Source organism: Diadema setosum, chromosome 21 (assembly GCF_964275005.1).
Source record: "Diadema setosum chromosome 21, eeDiaSeto1, whole genome shotgun sequence".
In the NCBI taxonomy this organism is placed as follows: Eukaryota; Metazoa; Echinodermata; class Echinoidea; order Diadematoida; family Diadematidae; genus Diadema; species Diadema setosum.
This window is the reverse complement of record NC_092705.1, coordinates 15,957,894-15,980,902: the sequence shown is the minus strand read 5'-3', so window position 1 is coordinate 15,980,902 and position 23,009 is coordinate 15,957,894. Positions and strand designations below refer to the sequence as shown.

Sequence of the window (23,009 nt, the reverse complement as noted above, 5' to 3'; positions counted from 1 at the left end):
GTAAACTTACCGCTGTACCGTGCGACGACAAAAATCTGGGAGACCGACCGTAGGCTGGAGTCTGTTCATCAGCCGGTGCAGGCCGAACTAAATTTATTTGGGCTGAATCAGAAACATCTCTACAATGAATGTAATCGAGTATGGCCACGGAAGTCACGGCTCTTCCGACCGCTGTAGGTTTCCCTTCGATTCGAATTGGAGAGAGATGAAACCGTGCATGGAGAGAGGAGTGGTCTGGAGCTGAGAGAGCGAGCGAGGTGCGAGAGAAGGGCATGCTGGCAGATCCAGGACCAGATACGGGTCAAATGAGGGTGTGGGAGGGGGTCGGATGGGGAGAGTCTGGTAACTCAATGGTATACTGCCAACTGGCACTAATGCTGGAAGATATCACTGACAATGAATTAGACTAGACCACTTCCATTAACAATTAGGAAATTATAGTAACCTCGGTATGTAGAGTGATAAAAATAAAATGGCAAATGGGCTAGAGGTTCTAAATGTAAATCGTCGTGGTATCGATCATGATCGCTCCCCCTCTTTATGCCGAACATGTTAGGTCTAGAGCCTAGTTAACCCCGGGACGCTCCGTGTACACGCTCCGTGTACACAGTTACACACTGCGTGTTGGGGCTGGTCGCAGTTAGAGCCTAGTATACATTCTGTGTCACGTGTGGTGAGTGCATAATTATGTGTCTTCACTACACTAACTGCAAAGTATCGGTGGCAGATCCAGAGGGGGCGCAAGAGGCGTACGCCCCCCTACCCCCTTTAATCATTGTTAAAAACAAAAGAAAAAAGAAAAAAAATTAAATGAAACCCGGAAGTGGCACCAGAAATATTAGTTCCCCCCCCCCCTTTACAGAATTCCTGGATTCGCCCCTGAGTATGGAGGTGGATATACCACAGAAGTCACTGGCAGTGACAAAATGAATGACAGTGAATGGAGTGGTGACCAATATCATGATAACGATAGTTACATGCAGAAGGCTCTACATAACATTCTAACAAAAGTTGTTCCCAATTAAAACTATACACAGCCGGCCCTTTGCGTTCCTGTAGACATCAACACGAGGCGTTGTGTACAGCGACAGGGCTGTGTATAGTTCAATTAGAGTAACGAGTCGAGCCCATGATTGGTACAGCGCCATGATTGGTACAGCCTAGTATTCTTTGACACACCGAAGCTAATAAATTATTCATTGCCTGGTATGCATCATGTTTGAATGATGTGCATGCTGTTAATTTGTCGATCTTACTAGTGCTATCACAAGTGTAGGCGTGTCTAATCTCCTAGTTGCTTATGTCTTTTGATTTGTTTTGTTTAAAAACACATTGCAGTTGATGAAGAGGACAGATGCCCCGATCCAAGTGCCAATGACATGCCACTGCAATTTTCAACAAGAAATGGACCAATGGTCATAGAACAAGTTCATGATGTTGGTAAGTTGAAACCATCCTGTATCTAAAAGCAGAATTTTTCCAAGGGCAAGTTCCCTCGTATCATTGCTTTTTATCTATTTTCTGCTCAGATATATCTGGTTTCTATCGTATTTCTTCCCCGCAAAAAGGTAAAGGTATCTATCTAATTGGGGGCTGCAGCCCCCTCCCCCCTCACACATTTTTGGCTCTTAATGAAAAGTAAATCCCCAATATTGTTAAGGAGCATTGACCTCTAACCTCCCTTGGACTAGAGGCCCCCACTCAAGTATTTAGTGATGATATTCCCTTTTCTGGTTCATGAGAGGACATTGCTATCTGGTATTCTTTAATAAAGTAAACATTTTAAATGCAAAATATTTATCTTGTTTCCTAGGGGATGTATCACCAACCTTATCCCGGCACTTCCTAACTGAAAGGCAATATTTAGGGAGAGGAGGAGAAGTTCCCGTTCGCAGAGGAAGGAGGAGTGGGTCTAGTTTCCTTGATGACTCGAGCGAGTTGGTCCCAGGGATGATGCACGAGTTGGGCCAAGGGGGCACCACTCTACCCACGGATCTCTTGACTGGCGAGGCCATGAGCCATGGGTATGGAGCCGCACACCTGTACCCCGGCCTGGTCCAGGGAACAGACTACGAGTTCGAAGGTCAGGGTTCTGTTCCTGCAGGTGCCATTAGTCCACTTGTGGGCACTACCAAGAGTGCAGACATGCTGGAGGCATCCAGGAGAGCTGTATTTCATTTCAAGGGCTTCACTGTCTTTCAAACTAGTGTCAGTAAGTTGGACTACACATTATGAGACATTTACTTGTATGTATGATGACTGCATCTTTATCAGGTTCAGATAGCTTGGTTCTAGTTTGCATTTTTATCTTTTTATTGTGATGAATACAAGGCTAATTAAAATATTTGTAATTTGTTTTTATTCAGGGGCTACTCTGTTCACAGAACAAAAATTGCTCTGGTTTATTTGGTATCCAGCTAGACTTTTTTCCAAGCCTATTTGAACATCCTTTCACACCTATGTAAGAAAACTGCTGCAATATACACTCTTATTCTTAATTTTCTGTTGCAGTGCTGGCGAAGACTTCAGAATAAGATTGTGTCTGAGTCTGCACAGTTTGCTGATGGCCACAATGATGAAAATAATGTTCATTTGTTTGTTTTTCTTTCAACATTAGATTAACAAATTGAATGAATGAAATAGGAGTGAATTAAATAAGGAACTTCACACTGATTGAGCAAGGGCTGTTACTGCTTCGTCATGACTAGTGAACAGGATTTCAAGAATATTTCAATTGCAGTTTGATGCCGTGTGGTATTCAGTTATGCCACACTTTTTGCTCCAAGTTTTCCTTTTGAAATTTATGCATTCATATCGATGACTGCTTTCATTCAATTTTTGTATTTATTATTCGAGATGATTGCATTTGCAGAATTGCAGTATGATAATTAGGGATCGCATCACAGCCCTTGTACTTTCTTTCAATCTGCAGATCCTGCTCCACCCCCTCCTGGTGAGCGACCACCAGGATGCAAGACTATATTTGTTGAGGGATTTCCTGATGCCATGAAGGAAGAGATGCTACAGGATCTCTTCGCCAGGTTGGCCGGAGAGATCGTCAACATTCGTCTCGGAAAACAAAATGTCTGCTTCATTAGATTTGCCAATGAACTGTCAGTCCAGGCAGCAATGCTAGTAACAGGTAAATATTCTCACCAACATGAGCAGGGAAGCGGTTCGTGTTGCTGCTACAGGCCTGTGCTAGTGTGAACGGATGGTGTCAAAGCCTTTGATTCATGTTTAAAAACCTCCTAAGCAAGTTATGATTGTGAAATTACCTTCGTGTTTGTTCATGGACTACAGTGGACTCCCATTATAATGAAGTCCTCGAGACTGGCAGTTTTCTTACGTTATAAAATATCGAAAATTTGTTTTAATCAAACAAATAACCAATAAAAATACATAGAGTGGATAATGTTGCAGCCTGAACTTTTACTTCGTTGTAACCGGGATTTCGTTATAACTGTGTTCGTTATGACGGGAGTGCACTGTATTTCCTTGTTGCAACTGTAATGCATCATGATAGTACTGATGGAGTACACATGACTATGATGTCATGCTAGATGATAAATGGACATTCATGTTACCAGTGTCAGTGTTGTATCTTTGTCTGGTCTATCTCTTCTGTCCAGTATGAAAATGCTTGATCAGGTTTGTCCACCATAAATCACTTCACAACATGGACATGCAGAATTGAGTATATGAGTGCTGTCTCTTTTACGAGTGTGTGATTTATACTGATTACTCAGGCTACACTGTACGCATCGGGGCAAGCCTCAATCCAGAAAACAATGGACGACTGCGAGTAGAGTATGCGCACACTCGCCATGACGTGCAAGAATACGAGCGTGAGCAAAGACGCAAGGTCCAGGAGCGTCGAGAGAGAGAGAGTGAGCAGGACAATTACAGCCCGAGGGAACAAAGAGTAGTTCCCGGCTACTCACGGATAGACGGTCTTGCGCTCATTGCCAAACTCAAAAGTAAGTTCTGAATTTATAACAAGAGAATACATTTGTCCAAGATTAGACCAGGTTATGAATTTCAGAACATCAGCATTGCCCAGCGCAAGGAAAGTAAACATAAAGTGAGCAATGTCTATTAATGTCTGCTTCATTCTAATGCTGAATAATAAAATTTATCTTATATCTTGTAATGTAGGCCAGCGCGTACCACACAATATTGAGGTTTAAGATATCTCGGGGAGCGATAGATGATTACTAATCGTGATAATAGTGCATAGTTTTGTTTGTGACCGTATGCATCTAGTAGGATTTTGACTTCTGATAAGATGTATCTAGATACACAAACTCATTTCCAGTTAGACTGATAAGAAGTGTGCGCAACGGTTAAACAGATGGGATGGAAATATGAAAGAATCTTGTGATATTTGAAGTTTCTGTCCTGTAGGGAATTTCATCACAACTTTTGATTTGCATACAGTGTGATTTAAATGTAATATATCATTGCTTTTGTTGAGATGAAATTTCAAGTCATAGACCCTGTGTTTTCGTACAGTATCAGTTTTTGAATCTGTATATATCTATCAGAATTATTAGAAACATCCTAGAGGCAAATTTTAAGTTTAAATATGCTGATTTAACTCTCGGGACATTCTTTGCCTCATACCATAGTATCACTTTTTAGTGAGGTGCAATTAACAGAATGTCATGTGTGATGATGCTAAAATGTGTATCTTTCTGGTATTATTTGTTTATGATGACAATTAAACAAACCAAATGATGTGGGTATGACCTTTGATTACTGACCTTTAGGCCCGAATTCACTAAGATGGTACAATTGAAACCATGTTTTAAACCATGGACAATTTGTATGGAGCGCCAAGTGTCACATGGCCTATTTCGTTACGAAATCAGTCATTTTGTCGCATGAAATTACTGATTTCGTCGACAAAATGTTGTCATTTCGTCGACGAAATTACTGATTTTGTAACGAAATAGGCCATGTGACACTTGGCGCTCCATACAAATTGTCCATGGTTTAAACCATGGTTTCAATTGTACCACCTTTGTGAATTCGGGCCTAAATGTATAATTTGGAATGGTGTTACAAACATGTTTCTGTCCCGAATCAGGACAAATTTTCAGGAGGTCTGCGAGGAAATATTAACGACCAAGTGCTTGCATTTCTCTGTAGATGCGGAGGTATTTCCTGAAGCTGCCAACCAGCTGGTCATTTGGTTGGAGAGAGGAGAATGTGACAAGAAGAACGCAGGCACATTCTACAGCATGGTGCAGTCCACACACTTGTAAGTCCTTCTTTGACAAGTGTAGTTACTTTCACACGGTGATCCTTAACCTCAAGAATAGCTTTCTGTGAGGATAAGCTCTGGCCCCCTAACTGCCACACGCATTCACACGATGGAGCTTATCCTCGAAGATAGCTATCCTTGAGGATGGGCTCATTGCCCCCCGTAACTACACTTATCTACAAGTTCCTATCAAAAAGTTCTGTCCATACGATGCATTACTACGAGTGGGGACCCCCCCTCCCGGATTGTTGATAGAGCGCTAACCCTTAGATATCTTGTGGATAGCTGTCTTCGAGTTAACTTCAAGTTAGCTATCAATGAGTGTGTCTATGCAGTGCTTTATTACCAGCTTATCCTCAGAGATAGCTATCCTAAATGTCTGAGTGTAACTAATGTAATCAATTGTAACATCATTGATTCTGATATTAACAACAAAGACTTATCTATCTTCAGTGATAGGTATAGTTAGCAGTAGTATTGTCACTTCAGGAATGTACCACCATATTCTTTTCTACATGAACCATATGAACATTAGATGTATACTGTTGACTGGTACTTGTTTGTCAATGTTAGTAAACATTAATCAAATTAATTAAATGTACCTATCTAATTATTATCATTGTTGTTTTGGTCATTGCTGTTACTTTAATTGTTGATTATTCTAATTGCCATTGTTAAAAGTTGCAGTGATCATAGTGGAAGTATAACAACATTTCTCATGACGAATGCTGACTTGGTGTATTTTTAGCTCTCCTTAGCTCAAGGCTGAAGTGAGGTATTGTGATCATTCATAGTCGGTCGTCCAACATGCGCCATCTAATGTATGTTGTGTTTCATACATTGTGTGTAACCGTTCAACATTTTCATCTTCTTGAAAACCCCATGATGGATTTTCACCAAATTTGGCAATAGCATCCCTAGGATGATGTGATTTCAATTTGTTCAAATGGGCAGCAAGGGCCAAGGGCCTCAAAGCCCCAAAATTGAGGAATCTTTAAAGATCTTCTCTAGAACCAGAAATGATTGAGATAGGTACCTGCAATGAGTAAGTACTCTGATGACTGTAGTTTGAAAACTGTTCATGGTAGATCTGGGGGTGCCAAATTGGGAACAATTTTCATCAACTTGGCAAGTATTATTGTTAGGGCAATACAGTTGTGTAAATGGGCGCTAGAGCCCCAAATTGAAAAATCTTTAGACAATTTTCTTCAGATCTAAAAAACAGAAATGCTCTCAATGAATAGATTAGTGAGCATACTTCGCATGTGTTAAGTTTATTTGCCAGATCCAGGAATGGCCCCCTGTGGGCCGGGGCCAAATTTGGGACCAGTTTTCACATTTTGATTTTTTTTTTCTTTTTGCAAGGGTGTGGTGGAATTTTCTACAGACATCTTGGGTATTTTCACCATAGTAACAGAAAATACAAATGAACACCATTACCCCCTGGAGGCCAGCCATAGTTTGTTGTCTTCTTCTGAGGTAATAGTCTGCATGAAAAGGTGAACTTGCAATGCTCAGGTAAGCAGGAGACCCACTCAGTCTCTTAGCAAGTTAAGTATATAACAGTATAAAGTGCTACTAATCTTTGTTGCAGCCACGTGAGACGACTTGTCGGGGAGAAAGCCCAGTGGGACCAACAGCTAAGCCAGATACAGCTGGCTTACCGCACACACATCATGGGACTCAACACTCAGTGTAAGTCCACAGTCCAACTCCCAGAATTCCATTTGCCCTTTGTTGTTGTTTTTTCTTGTTTTGTTTTAAAGTGAACAAACGGATAGCTATCCATACTGCGCGATAAATCTGCAAAAGGTTTGTTGACATTGGAATCATGATGCCTGCACTCACACTAGTCTCCGAGTCTAGGAGAAAATTTTGCTACAAGAGGTTTGTTCACCAAAATCTGTACGTGAATGCTTCCAGCAAAACTTCTTATGTTAGAGATTAATCTGAGTTAAGAGGTATGTGTTTGCATATGTTGTGCGATGAACTTCATAACTACTGTAAAAGTGGAAATTTTCGAGGTGTTAAAATTTTCATGCATTTCGCGCAACCCGAAACTAGCGCGAAAATAAAAAGACACGAATATTTTTGTTTGCCACATGTTCCAGCAGTTGATGATTTGATTTCGAGGAATTAAAAACACGCAAAACTCTTCTTACCCCGCCGAGCGTGAAAAATTAGTCGCGCGAAAATATCCACTTTTACAACACTTCTGCGTGTCTTCGATTGTCAGCTCATTACCACACAGAACCAAGAACGGATACATTTTTCTCCAGTCTGTCTGCTGGATTCGAGGGTAAGCTCGAAAGCAGGGATGGGGTCAGATGAGTAGGTTGAAAGGTCCAGTCTTTGTGACACTTTTTGGCTTTGTCTCACAGACATGATACTGATAGGGTACTCTGTATTGAGTGCTGTTTCAAATGTCTCTGAGGAAGACTTTGTGATTGGTGGAGCCGCATTTAGGCATGCAAGAAGATAGATTGATGTTCATACGCTGTAACAGATGAAGAAAAGTCCAAAACTGCATCATGGTGGGCAAGGTGAGTACATCATCAGTCTATCATTCTCGCATTCCTGGACATTGGCATGTCACACATGATGAAACCAGGAGGATATCGCACACCATTTCAAGGGATTCTACAAGAGACATACAGTTGCCAGAGTAACAGCTCCATAAGATTCAGAGAGCCGGGGCCCAGTTTTATAAAGCTGTTTGTAAAGTTACGCACGACTTTACAAACAAGCCAAGTGGGTTTCCTAATCATTGTTAAGTACTAATGTGTAACTTTACAAAAAGCTTTATGAAACAGGTCCCAGACCTGTTTAGTTCTGAGAAGAAGATAATAAAAAAACAAAAAACAAAACAGATGTCATCACTTCAGCCAGGAAAACCATAATTCTCCAAGATGCCAAGGCAGAAATCAGATAGGAGTGAGATTTTGCAATGCTGTAGCACCCTTTAAGTGGGATGGTGTTGCCCCTCCTGTTTTACCGGTAGGGAGGAGCTTTAATGTTTTCAAACTGTAAATTGTGCAATCTGGTGTATACCTGAATGATATATAATTTGATTCAAATTAAACTGTATTGTCACTGTAACAAATTCTTTCAGATACAACAATTCCAACAAGTTAATGTAATACGAAATATCCAAACATTGAAAACGTTTGTAAGGGAAAGAGAGAATGAGTAAGTGCATATTACCTATATGAAACTATTTGTTCAAAATCATTGTGTAATTGCAAAAGAGATGCCCCATAAAGACAAGCTTGTAAAAGTGTAGGCCATTCAAACCTTACTGCTCTTACGGCGTACACTGATTTGAAAAAAAAGAAAGAAAGAAGTATTCTCATTAAAAAAAACCCACAAATCTGATAGAAAAAAAAGATTGTCCCAAAATATGACATTTTAGTAGGTGGGAAGTCAATGTTTTGTCAGTTTATTTTTTATGATTTAATTTTGTCTCTTTTTGTGAGGCATGAGAAAGAGCTTGTCAGGTTTGTGGGCATGAAAAGACCCCTGAGGCTTGACTGTCCTGTCTGATGTGTGAGACTTGGTACATTTAGTTTCTATATACTACTGCAGTCTACCCAGTGAATGTGAAACTGTCGATGTGACACAGGACTTGTATTTGATTTTTAACTGTGTTTCCATGGCATTTGATTTGATATTTATAACGTGGTACATTATAAGTTTGTACCTTGCGCTTGGTAAAGAAAGGAAATGAAAGATTCACCCTTTTTTTATTTCATCGTGGAAAATGTTGAAAAAGTATTTTTACGAGAGAAAAATGTGTAGAAAAACAGTACATTTGAAAGAAGCAGTCATATTTCTTTTCACTTAGCATCTTTAGATTGTATGTCTTTTTATGCCTCCGCCACGAAGTGGTGCCGGAGGCATTATGTTTTCGGGTTGTCCGTCGTACGTCCGTCCGCTTTCGTTTATGCGATAACTTGAGTAATATTTACTGGAATTTTACCAAACTTGGTCCAAGTATGAAGTATGATGGGGCAATTATTTGATTAGATTTTGAGTGAAATCGGCTAAAGGTCAAAGGTCAAAGGTCAAGGTCAAATCATGAAATTGTATCCGTTTACGCGATAACTCAAGACTGGATAGAGCAAATTTCACCAAACTTTGTTAGAGGATGATGTATGATGGGACAATTGATTAGTTTTTCAGTGAAAGAGGACAGAGGTCAAAGGTCAAAGATCAAGGTCAAATCCTAAAATTTATCTGTTTACATGATAACTCAAAACTGGATGAAGCAGCTCTCGCCAAACTTGGTCCAAGGATGATGTATGATGGGACAATTAGTTGAGTAGATTTTAGTGACATTGGCAAGACGTCAAAGGTCAAAAGGTCAAGGTCAAATGCTACAAATGTTGCAATTCCCCCCATATCTATGCAATGCCCGAAGGTATTTTCTTGAAACTTGGTGTGGACATGTACTACTACGTAAAGATTCTCCAGAGAGAGTTTCATGTCATAAGGTCAAAGGTCAAAAGGTCAAAGGTTAGGTGAAAATGTTGCAATATTACTTTTCTCGCAAATGGTTCAATTTATCTTCGTGGAACTTGGTACATATGCATGTACTCTCTGGCAGGGATTATCTAGGGAATTTAGGGGTCATGGGTCAATAGTCAGGGGTCAAAGGTCAAGGTCAACTCCTCAAAATTTTACTATTTCCCTCATATACTAGTATATGCAATGCTTGCATTATTAGTTTCAAAACTTAATACATGCATTACGTAATGGAGATTCTCAGGAGATTCCTGTACCATTTTAGATACACCAACCCTAACCCTAGCATTTCCAGCCAGAAGGTCAAAGGTCAAAGGTTAAGGGTCAAAGGCCAGGTTTCAATGCCCCCCCCCAAAAAAAAAAAAAAAAAAAAAAAATCTATTTTGTACCGTCATCACACTCTTTGATCATACCTTGGAAATTACTCAGTGCACAAACTTCCCCAAAATTCCCCAAATATGGATACCTGCAAAATTATAGCAAACCCAGTTCAAGACATTTCTGACAAACCTGTCATTTCAATATTTTGCCAGTTATGTGAAACTGTCATGAATCACACATTGTGAAGACATTGTACTATACGCCTATTGGGAGAATCATGCATTATGGCGGAGGCATCAGTCGCCATAGCGACATTTCTAGTTTTTTATTGTTTTTTGTTCAGTTTGGGGTCCAGTTACATGTACACAAAAAATTGCAATTCTCCATTACCAAATGGCTGGGGTATTTTGTTGTGATGAATCCATTCCATATATGTTTTCACTTGTTCATTGTGTGGTCGATCAAATTTGCATTCAAATTCTTACCAAAAAAATGTTGAGAGGACTATATATGCAAAAAAAAAAAGAAAAAAAAAAGGCCAACACAGATACCGGTAAGTGAGTATTATACAAACTCTTTGTCTTTATTTAGTCTTGTTTTTTTTTTTTTTTTTTAATTGACAAAGTGTTTAAGTTCTTCAGGAATCATTTCATTCTACAAGAATTTTCTCTTGTGATGTTACTCATCCTCATGCAAAATGATATCTTCAATTCAAATGACTTAGTAAATGCTAAGTTGTGCCATTTTACCATTATTGTTAAAAAAAGATTCCAACAAAAACCTGCTTTTTGGCCCAAAGATTTTCAAGACATCACAACGAATGGTAAGAAGGACAATTTATGCATTATTGTCACCATGAAGCTCAAGCCAACTGTGAATGCAAACAAGGAATATATTTTGAAGAACACATATTGCAAAGAAACGAGGGAACTATGATCTTTTTGCATTGTGCTTTCATGTCAAGGTTTGTGGAAAAACAAAATGAAACCATGGCAAAAAAAAGAAGAGTTTTTTCAGGAAAATTTGTCTTCTTGCCTCTTCGTTGTGTCCATGGACGGGACCAGATTCCCTGATAGAGCAGGTTTTGGTGAGTGCATGCAAGCAGAGAGTGTGGGACCACTTCTCCAAAGCACAGCGGAAGAACATAGAGGGCTGGAAGCAACAGACAAAGGTAGGTGTTTGACATACCCCCCCCCCTCCTCCTCCTCCTCCTCTTCCTCCTCCTCTTTTTCCTCCTTCTCCTTCTTCTCCTTCTCTTCATGTTTTCAAGGGACCATCAGATGTCAAAAGGTCAAGTGTGGTAATGATCACTTGTTTTACATCCAATACATCTTGATCTCCAGAGAATCATAAGAATGGCTTATTGCTGAACCAAGATGGCGCTCGTGAGTAAGTGAACATTGCTGTGATGTCGCCTCGCTTAAATTTTTATGTCAACATGTTCATCGGACGATGGTAGGAAAACAGAAACCGGCCGAGACACCCCAAAGGTTATTGCAAGGCAACTTGAAGAAAAAGCTGTTCAAGACAAATTTTCAGAAGCAATAAAGTGTGAATGGAAGAGAAACTTTTAGCAAAATAGACGGTGAAGCGTGGAGTCGGACACGTAGGAGCACGAGCTCCGTAGCCGCAGCAGGCACGATGTACAGCTGCATCAGTCAGCCATGGGAAAATGGCTCCGCAGTGGTTCTCTGCCTTTGAAGATGACATGAACAAGTGATCCGAGCAGCTCAATTTAAAAAAAAAAAATATATCTGGTATTGTTGATGAAATGAAAGAGGCACTGCAGTTTTATAAGCAGATGGTGACCAAAAAATTAACAAGCTGGAGAAAATAATCCACAAATATGAAGGAAAAAGAAAAGTGTATTGCTAATTAGGGGAAAAAATATTCTGCACAAAAAAAAAAAACCACTTTATGGCCCGAATTCACGAAGGTGGTACAAATGAAACCATGGTTTTAAACCATGGACAATAACCATGGAGCGCCAAGTGTCGCACGGAATATTTCGTTACGAAATTGGTCATTTCGTCAACAAAATGACTGTTTCGTTAACGAAATTATCATTACATGGACGAAGTGTTCATTTAGTTACAAAATATTGTCATTTCGTTACAAAATAATAATTTCATCAACGAAATATTCCATGCGACACTTGGCGCTCCATGGTTTTTGTCCATGGTTTAAACCATGGTTTCATTTGTACCACCTTCGTGAATTCGGGCCTATGAGTGTTTTTTTTTTCAGTACATGAAATTTAATCTTTTGCAGGATAAAATGGACCAAGAGTAAAGAGAGACTGCTAGAGCTGCATGGATTTGACAGTAATTTGTAACAGAGTATGGCATGGTTTGTCAAAAGCAATGTTTCGTCTGTTTCATTCACAACATCATCAGTTAAAGTGTCATAGTAGCCGTTCCAGTCTGTTGCAGTGCATTTTGCTTACAGTGTCGAAACAAGGTAACAAATGCTATGACTGTTTGTTCACACAGACATCAAGCTTGCCAACTTTGTTGGGTTCTATGCTCTGGTTGTAGTAATTGAAAATATAATGTATACTGTAGATAAGGCAATAAATGATATATTTTCATTTATACCAATGTGTGATAGCTTAATTCAATTGCACACACAAGTTGAGGCATGTCTTTGTTTTATTATTAGATTGAATGCACGCATCAGGAAATCTATGAAGAGTAGTTTGATATAATAAATAAGTTCGATTGTTCAATTTTATAGTCATTCAAATTATTCTAAATATTCTTGAGAGGGAGAGAGAATAAAGGTAAGTGTGTGGAACCATCTACCTGTGCCAATTATGAACTGACTTCTGAGTGTGTTACAGATAAATACGGCTTTTCTGATTGGCTTAGATGCTATTTAGAGTGCATATTCACTGTGGTAGTGTCTCTATTAGTGATATTGAAGTTCATATTGAAGTAGCCCTGTCTACAGCAACACAAGAATGCAGGTTTGGCATATAAACTATAGTGAGAGTACCATGGTAATGTATGCATACATATGCTATGACATTATACTACACAGTAGTATTTACATGTCATCTTTTTATTTCTTATAGCAGTTCTGCACGTTCCTCTGCTACTTACGAACTGAAAACTTATGTTATATTGTATTACAACAGAAGTCAGAAAATTGCTCTCATATATTTTGGTTTGGTTTGTCTTAATAGCTTCCAAGCAGTCCACCTTATCGAAATATCAATGTTTAAACTGGACAGTTGTAGTGCATATTGTTGTCCATCTCTATGGAATGGTGTAATCACAGGAAAAGAATTGAGAAGAATTTTGCCAGTAATTTTTGCTTTTGCTGGGAGAGTCAATAGTTTATCAGTCCAGCAAAGTAACAACTAGTCAAGTTACCCTTCTCACGAAGAAGCAGAAAGAAGGTTCAAGCAGACTTCATCCTTACAGGATTTTGTGCTGCAGAATTTCAATCAGTGCGTTGCTGAAGGATCATGGTTATTGTAAGTATTGTTTGAGTGTTATCGGCACCAAGTGACACACACACCCACACACGCATGCACACACACATGCATGATGCACACACAGAAACTGAGGTGAGCAACGCAAGCTACCTTGCTCATGCCACAGACTCGGACTGCCCATTTGTACTGTGGAGAGCAAGGTACTGGTAGTTGATATGTAACCACTCTTGAACCCAGCTGTCCTTGGAATACAGAATCAGAATGCAACTTCCAAATGAGGAACCGAAATACCAGAATAGGCCACGCTAGTGGGATTTACTCGATACTTGTGGATTCTTCAAAGGTAATGTAATCTTGGGTGTTGCACGTAACTCTGTTTCTGTGCAGATGTATCTTGAAGGAGTCTGGTTTGCAATAGCACAGTCAACGATGGCAAGTAATTATTTGAGCCTAGCTGTCCTCGCAAACAGAATCAAAGTGCAACTGCCAAATGATGAACTGAAATACCAGATGAAACCATGGTGGCGGGATTGACTCTTGTGCATTATTCAAGGTAAAGTACTCCTGAGTGATGCAGGTAACTATTTCTGTGCAGCAGTCATCGTGAAGAAGTCTGGTTTGCTACAGCAGAGTGGACGATAGCAAGTAATTACACTGCATGTCAAATTTAGTCCTGATGTGGTGATGTATCAATGACTAGACGTGGAAGTCTCGGAAGATGGTGAGCGTGACAACACCGGCAACCTCCCCTGCATCATAGTTACCATGGAAACTGGGAGTCACCCACCAACCCAGGATGTCTGATATCAGCTGACACTTGATGCCATAGTAGTAGGAGAAAATGTATGATAAAAACAAGAATTTGAGTAATACTTGTAAAGTGCTCTTATGTGTCTACATCATGATATTCTGAAATTTCCTGATGCATCACACATTGAGATGGTAAGCGACCAAATTTAGGGATAATTATCATGCTAGGAATGCCATTCTTCAATCTGAATCCTGTATGTGAATGCGTTACAAAGTTGGATATGTCTGAACATATGTTTATGTAATGTTTTACCATCAGAAGCAGGTTGAGATTCATCAAAGTTTTGAGAGATTTGTGCAGTTTATCTGAGATTCTTTCTCATCATGATGACAACAAAGAAAAATCAGTTTTGCTGTTTATCTTTCATGATCATGATCTAACCATTACTATAATGCTAAGGCAAAGTCAAAATGATTTCGCTCCATACCTTTAAAGATTCGTATCAATCTCTTTACAAGGCTCTTAACAAAGAGCAAGATATGAACAGAGAGAATATGAAAAGATATTAGCAGGGAGAGGGTATGTTTCAGATACATGTATATGAAAGATTCTCAAGTCTATCCAAAATTATGAAGAGATTTTCCTGAATGGAAATGTTTATCTGCTCATATGTTTTCCATTTGATGTACTGACTTAATAAATAACAAAGGAAACTTGTTAGCAGTGAAACAATCATGTTTAGTTTAAGAAATTTTCAACAAACCTCACATTTTATGATCTGTCACACCAACATAAAGTCAGAGAGTAAATTTCATGACCTTTTGATATTCATCCATTTAGAGGGGTTGGTTTCCAAACAAGTTGCATGTCTTGCAGTTGAACATGGGTAGTTTGATTACCACTATACTATACTAGGATAGTACCCAGGAAAGTATAGAAAAATGATTACATTGCCTTGAGCACCCCATTTAGTGGAGTTGGCAAACTGTGAGAGGGTGTTCTTTGAAAGTTCCATTTGTGGTAATTTGATGGGTTTAAGATAGCCTTTTTGTACAGGCAGCTCGCTATAATGTGAGGACACGCACACAGAGAGCAGTGGACTCGCACACACAGTGCGGGGGCGGGGAGCTGCGAGCGTGTCCGATTCGATCGCTATGTGTGCGCGAGTCCATTGCAAGCTGCCTTTGCAAAAGGCTAGGTTTATAAGGATGTGGGTCAGGATGATGTCATATCTGTCTGGACATTTTTTGTCAAATAAACATACAGTGTAAATGACTATGAGTATTCTAACTATGGGGGGGGGGGGGGGGAAAGAAATTGGCGTATTTGTTTTGCTTTAGTTTGTAAGTCCCAGCAAAGACTACTTTTTTTACCGATATTTTATTTGTATTTTGTGCAGAGTCTACATCAGCAGCAGCAAGATGAGATGGGACTCGGTGAAAAGGGGGAGGCAGAGATGGACCTCTCTGACGATGACAATGGCACTGGAGAGGCGAAGCGAATCAAGATTGAGCAGAACGTACCAGGTCAGTTCACACACGCTGCATCTGGGCACCATCTCATGAAAGTTGTCAGCCCTGACAAGTTGCCAGTCTCAGTAATTTCAGTAAAATCCTTCGTTTTGATTGGCTGAGAAACTTTGGTCACTGATTGTTACTTTGGGGATTGTCAGAAACTGACAACTTGTCAGGGCTGACAACTTTCATTAAATGGTGCCCTGATGTCAGTTTTCAAAGTCACATGGTTTTAGTAGAGCTAGGATGACAACGTGGCTTGGACAACCTATGAGGGTTTTTGTCTGCCAGTAAAGGTGATGGCAAATCATATAGCTAAACATTTGAAACAAGTCCTTTTCTAGTAAAGCTTTCAGTTATGCATATTTTTAACCGCAAAAGAATTAATTCATTTGCAATTTCAGCCATATGCACTCGTGGATTAAACACACACACACACACAAAATAATGCAGAAAATTTTTGTGTTATTAAACTTGCCTGCATGTCTCTGTGTATTCAATTTGCTGGTGATTCGCACAAACCTTGTGAAGCTGTGATTTAGACTAGTTTTCTAGTAATCGGAGAACAATGATAATTATCAACATCAAAATCCAACACCTACCTGTGTGTATTGCAGTTCTCCTAAATTGCAGGATGTTTGTGCCAAGCATGATAAATTGTTTAATATTCTTTCTATGGCAGGGTATGATCTATTAGAATTCAAACTGTCTTGACAACACTCAATTCTTCTCTTGTCTCGGACCTTTTTTTCCAGTGTTCATACTTTAGATGGTCAATTCTCAGGCTTTTGATATTTGTTGTCATGACCATCTCTGTTTTCCTGGGTTGCTGCCAAAATAGTATCACAAGTGGAATCCACGAAACCCATCGCCAAGCAGCCAGACCCACCCGACAACGAGCTCCAACTCCAGGTGCAGGCCCTGATGCATCAGAACAATGTGCTGCGAAGCCAGCTGGAGGCGCTCCGCACCGGGGAGGAGGGAGGCGGGGCCGGGACCAGCAGCACCAGTGGTAGTAGTGGCCCCACCCAGCCCAGTGCCACGCCCCCTTCCACCCCCAATGAGGAGACAGAGACACAGATCAAAGCCCTGCAACATTCTCTTCTAGCCATGCAGCAGGTAAGGACCAATAGGGTTTTAACTCTAAACTTGCCAAATTAGCAAATTTGCACCAGGTAAAACACACAAATCCCATAGAGCAGCAATTTGTCTTTCATGTAAAGTGTTGCTGCTGCAATCATGATACCAACTTCCTATGCACCTCTAAGGCTTGGGTATGGTGGTTCTTGAAGAAAACCCCACATTTAATGCAGGAGTGATTGCATTGTTTTGTTCAATTTTTCCCCCTTCAGGCAGGCAAGACCACACATATGCAAATAATCTTGTTGTTTGATCTCACATGTTGGAGTCATATTGTAGTTGTAGCAAAGTTATCAATAAGCTAGTCATCTATGTGTTGCAACTAAATGTTGAATTGCGAGTGCTTTGCAAATTCATTCATATGAAATCTAATAGGAAGGCATACATCCTGGACATATCAAACTTGCCATTACAGTCATACACACATTCAACCAAACCACCTCTTTATATTAGACATTATGAGCATAGGTGTATGCATCCAATAAAATGATGCTTTGGAACCTTTTTGTTAGCATGTAAGCAGTTGACTCAAACAACCTTCATGAATTGATGCACTTAAATTTTGAGTTTGTTTGTTTATTGTTTGTATTTTTTTTGTCCCCGCCGAACGAGTTCGAGCAGGGGACTATGAAACGGGCTCCGTACGTGTGTGTGTCCGTGTGTATGTGTGTGCGTCTGTGTGTGATCAAAATGTTCAATTTGCTACTTCTCTGTCATTTATGAGCCAATTTTGATTCTGTTTGCTTTATATGATAGCACTACATGGGAGCTTTGAAACTTCTTCACAGAATTTCAGTTGCGACCTTTGACCTTGACCTTTGACCTATATTGTACATTTTGCTACAAAATGCTACTCCTTCGCCATTTCTAACCCGATTTCGATTCTGTTTGCTTTATGTGATGGCACTAGGTGAGGGCTTCAAAACTTCAACACAGAATTTTGACCTTTGACTTCTTTGACCTTTGACCTTGATTTTTGACCATATGTACATTTTGCTACAAAATGCTACTCCTTCGCCATTTCTAACCCGATTTCGATTCCGTTTGCTTTATGTGATGGCACTAGGTGAGGGCTTCAAAACTTTTACACAGAATTTTGACCTTTGACTTCTTTGACCTTTGACCTTGATTTTTGACCTATATTGTACATTGGCTACAAAATGCTACTCCTTCGCCATTTCTAACCCGATTTCGATTCCGTTTGCTTTATGTGATGGCACAAGGTGAGGGCTTCAAAACTTCTACACAGAATTTTGACCTTCGACTTCTTTGACCTTTGACCTTGATATTTGACCTATATTGTACATTTTGCTACAAAATGCTACTTCCGGCGGGGACATATATTACACACCGCGTAATTTCTACTTTTCCTCCTCATTTTTGTTTTGCTGATTTCACAAGCTGTGCAGTGCCATACACAACTGTCTGGAAACATAGACATAGCACATCACTAAAGAGTATTTTGGTGACAATGTTTAAGATTTCTTATCATGATTTCCTTATCATTCTCTCTAACTGAGATCACTCTGTGGCAACACTGATTTGTGCAGGAAAAGCACTGTATGAAAAACACAGTATTATCATTTTTATTTGATGTCATCTTTTTCCTGCAGCAACTACAGGAAACCAAGAACAAGTTAAAGAAGGAGGAGTCTTTGAGAAAAGAGGCAGAAGAGAAAGTGAAAGTAAGTTTCTGAGAGATTGGTGTAATTAATGCATTCACTTTAGATATGTCCTGAATGGTGGGGAGAGATGCTGCTGTGTTCACTCATTGGCCGGAATTCACAAGAGTGGTGTAAATTTACTCCGTGGTTCATGAAAAAAAAGTTTTGCACATGAATGCCTACTATCCCAATGATTTTGTACCCAACGAATAAGCCAGATTGTCCTTCATCCAATATTGGATATCTGTTCCTGAATGCCACAAATCATGTTTAAAATTTACCTCCATCATGAACTGAATTTAAATGCTCATTATGAATTTCGACCTCTGTGATGCAAACAGTAAAGATATTGTCAATTGAATTACTTCTACAACTTTCTTCTTGATTCTGTGTTGAAAGCCAAACATTGTGTGATTACCTGGTATCTTTGTTTTCACTTAGATTTGTGCTCTTGATTTACCATGGTATTTTCATAAACAGTTTCAATGCTACATTATTGCATATCACACCCAGTACCTGTTTTTATGTGTATGCATTCCTTGCTTCTGAGATGGATGCTGTGATTTCACTGGAATTGTAAATTTTATTGCAGTAGCTAGCAGAGTTGCATATTAAAGAATGAAATGAAAGCACAAAACTAATGATAAAGTAAATTGATAAGTAGAAAATCTGTATATTTGTACTGGTACTTTATTTTGTCCATCTTTTCTGTTTAAGTGCATAGGTATTTCCGCGAGTTGTTAAATATGCTAAATGAGAATGAGCAAATATCATATTTTCTCTTTGCAGACATTGGAATCTGTGGAGAGGCAAGAGAAGTCAGATGATGGGTCAAGCCTAGAAGCATCATTTGTTGCCATGGACACCAAGAGGGCATCTATGATTGGTAGGTGCCATATTCAGCCTCTCTCGCAAAGACCTCTGCTACTTTGTGCATTATTCCTTAGAAGTAAGTGTTGAAAAGAAGATGGTGAGGATGATGAAAAGGCATTGAGAAAGGGAGTTTCTATTACCTCATCTCTATCTATCTATCTATCTATCTGTCTGTCTGTCTGTCTGTCTATCTATCTATCTATCTATCTATCTATCTCTAATTTTCTATCCAGCCATCCATCGATCTATCTTTCTATTTGTCTATCTATCTATCTCTAATTTTCTATCCAGCCATCCATCAATCTATCTTTCTGTCTGTCTACCTATCTATCTCTAATTTTCTATCCAGCCATCCATCAATCTATCTTTCTATCTGTCTACCTATCTATCTCTAATTTTCTATCCAGCCATCCATCAATCTATCTTTCTGTCTGTCTACCTATCTAGCCATCTCTCTTTTTATCTTTCTATCTATACATTCATATCTTCAATGTATGCACATGTGTTTCTACCACAGTCATGTGGTATTGTTTGTTGATATCGTTATGATGGTTCCAGTTTTCTTCTCTCTATCTGTCATGTTTTTCTTTGCATCAAGTCTGAATTCCCTGTTTTCTTCCACTCCTTGCCAGGGCTGCTGAGCATCTTTCTCAATGTGCACCCCTTTGGGGCCTCCACGGAGTACCTCTGGTCATACATGCAGCGGGTGAACCCCTCCATCACCATGTCGGACATCGAGGCCCTCCTCAACGCCTACCCCACCCTCTTCCGCCAGGATCTTTTCGGTGTTGGAGCGACTCTGGAGAAGCGCTGGCGCTACACCCTGTTTGCCAAGTTTACAGAGAGCGGAAAGAATTGAACACTTATTGAAGGTGTTAGGATGATTCCGTGGATGAGGTTAAAGGCAAAGATGAATGAACTTGAAGAATTTAACCCCATTGGACCTTTAACCTGTTGATGATGAGTCCCGAGTATACTCAGGCAAGTGACTATGGGAAATGTGTGTTGAAGCAAAATCAACCCGTCCGCAACGGGTTAATATTGTGTACAAGTGGAGATAAAATTTGTAATGTAGGATGATACCAGGAGACCCTGAACCAGGGAAAGAGTCACACTGCCCCCCTCCACACACACACACGCACATCCATGCAAGGGCAGCCATGGGTGGTTCAGAGATTTAAGGAGATTAGTGATGGACCCATTGAGAAGTGAAACAGTCCATTAGTTTTGTACTCTTCCTACTTCTCTAGAAAGAAGCACCACTGTTGGGCTAATCACCATCAATTTTTTATTTGGATACCAGCTCTGTGGTGTAGAAATTAGCCTATCTGTACTTTTTGTGAGACAAGAGAGTATCTCTACCCAAATCCTCTGTTTATCAACTCCTCTAGTGTCGCGTCATGTTGTGTCAAGTCATCATTTCTGAGCCTGAAGACATCAATAAAGCATTCCAGTCACTGGTGGACTAGCATATGTAAAGAGCAGTTAATAGTGGGTTTGAGGTAGCACCTGTCAACCACAACAAAAAAGGATTAGGTGGTATGAAACCGGTGGAATCCTGTTGTAACCCAACTCCTTTGGAGAAGAATGTAGAAATGTTGTGATACCAGGGTTTGCAAAGAGACTTTGGGGCGTGAAAATTACTTTGTTTTAAGGAGAGTTTGTTAAGTCGCTGTTCTTGATAATGAGCATCCACCATGTGGGCTTCTATTCAACCAGCAGCTGTGGTCAGCTGAGATGGTACGTACATGCTGACATGTTGATTATCTGGGTCTTGTGTCTTCAAAGATGTTATGATAACATTTCTTGATGGATTAGCAACTTTCTGTTTTTAGCAACAGCCAATTAGGAAGCAGGATTCTTGTCATTACCATGACACTTGCCATTGCAATTAGAGTCGCTATCGTAGCCACTGTCTAGGAAATGGAGCCCAGGCATCTGCAGATATGCAGCCACAAGATTGCCCCTTTTCGGTTGATATGTTGAACATTTGATGTGTAGTGGTCACAAGTTTGTTGTTGTCTTCTTTTTTGTTGTTGCAAAGTTCATGCTCTACTGAACTAGTGCAAAAATAAGAACTTCTGAACATTTTTTTGGATACACAATCAAAATAGGTATGTACTTCAGAAGTACTATCATCCACAACCAAGTGAAGTACACTGATATTGGCCCAGGGTAAAAATTTGTATGCACACAAGTTTTTACTTTGACAGTATTATTTTTGTGCATGTGAAGATGGCTTGAGGATCCAGTAGCAGTAACAGAAAAAGACTGAAAATAAAGAGGAATATCCCTGAAAAATATTCCATTCATCTCTTAAAAGTGAGTTAAACCTTGCGTTGCAGTGGTTTGAAGGCCATTTGACATCATGCCACAATGAAGGTGGCTAAACCCAAATAACCGTCATTAGAGGGGAAAAAACAGTTTTCCTAGATTGTACCATGTACAAATGCAATGCATAGAAGACTAGTGTGGTAATACTTAGATGTGCCAAACAATTACTGGTATTTATGTGGACCTTCATAATTACTTGCACTTGCTTCTGTCAACTTAATGTAGGAGCATTGCAAACTTCATGGTTTTAGTGGTTTTGTTCATTAAGCATTGTTGAAATTTGTTGTGGGGAAAACACAAAGCCATGAGGTAAGTAATGAGTTTTATGCATTCATCATTACATGTTATTCGTATGTGGTAAAGAAATGTATGATGCTCTGTGGAAATCTGTAAATAAATGAAATCATTGCTAATATGAAAAGTTCCTAACAACTTCACTTATTGCTAGAACATTTTCCCTCATTTTATACATACATGTATTTTGATAACAGTCTCATGAAAGTGTGTGAGAGGCATTCTATGCTGAGGAATTCTTGTTTGGTCAAAGGTGAAATATTGAGTTGGTTCAATATTGGATACATTATTTAGCTATGTCACTATGATGTATGTCTACTGTATACGCCAATATTTCATGAGGTTTTTATTTTCGCGAATTTCGCGAGTCGGGTGCTATTCGCGAGATTAAAGACACGCGAAAATATTGACTCTAACCACGCTATGAATGTGACGTACGCGTATAACATTCTCCATTCAGTACAGGACTCCATGATCACGAATTTAACCACTCGCGAAATCATCGGGAAGTTCCGATTCACGAAAATTTAGGCTGGCGAAATATATGGCGTATACAGTATATTGTGCAGCTTGATAATTGTTTTTCCTCTTGTCTACATCATCAAGACATGGAAAAAGGATGCAAACACAGACAAACACACACATACACACATATAGAAGCCCTAACACATATACACATGCACACACATTCAGAGTGATAATGTGTCAAATACAGTGCACTCCCACTATAACGAACATGGTTATAACAAAATTCCAGTGATAACGAGGTAAAAATGAAAGCTCCAACATTATCAGCTCTGTGTTCTTTATTGTTTATTTGTTTGGTTATAATGAAATTTCGATGTAATAAAAGAAACCTGCTGGTCCCAAGAATTTTGTTATA

General features: G+C 39.5%; 1 protein-coding gene across 1 annotated transcript; it reads left to right on the top strand.

Annotated features, from left to right (window-relative positions):
- Positions 1-47: 47 nt before the first annotated feature.
- On the top strand, positions 48-22,244 carry LOC140244877 (ecto-NOX disulfide-thiol exchanger 1-like). Its single transcript, XM_072324486.1, has 13 exons — positions 48-173; positions 1,339-1,440; positions 1,814-2,212; positions 2,933-3,142; positions 3,750-3,980; positions 5,155-5,266; positions 6,864-6,964; positions 11,179-11,285; positions 15,707-15,833; positions 16,663-16,940; positions 18,575-18,646; positions 19,415-19,511; positions 20,131-22,244. Exons 1-13 carry the CDS (start codon positions 125-127, stop codon positions 20,355-20,357), a joined length of 2,112 nt encoding a protein of 703 aa, XP_072180587.1. The 5' UTR covers positions 48-124; the 3' UTR covers positions 20,358-22,244.
- The last annotated feature ends 765 nt before the right edge of the window (positions 22,245-23,009 follow it).

What these genes read in the sequence shown, in the direction of transcription:
- LOC140244877 (XM_072324486.1), top strand. Translation starts at nt 125, where the DNA reads ATGAATGTAATCGAGTATGGCCACGGAAGTCACGGCTCTTCCGACCGC. An exon ending in TCACGGCTCTTCCGACCGCT is followed by an intron (nt 174 to 1,338) that starts GTAGGTTTCCCT and finishes AACACATTGCAG; the next exon opens with TTGATGAAGAGGACAGATGC. An exon ending in GATTGAGCAGAACGTACCAG is followed by an intron (nt 15,834 to 16,662) that starts GTCAGTTCACAC and finishes CTGCCAAAATAG; the next exon opens with TATCACAAGTGGAATCCACG.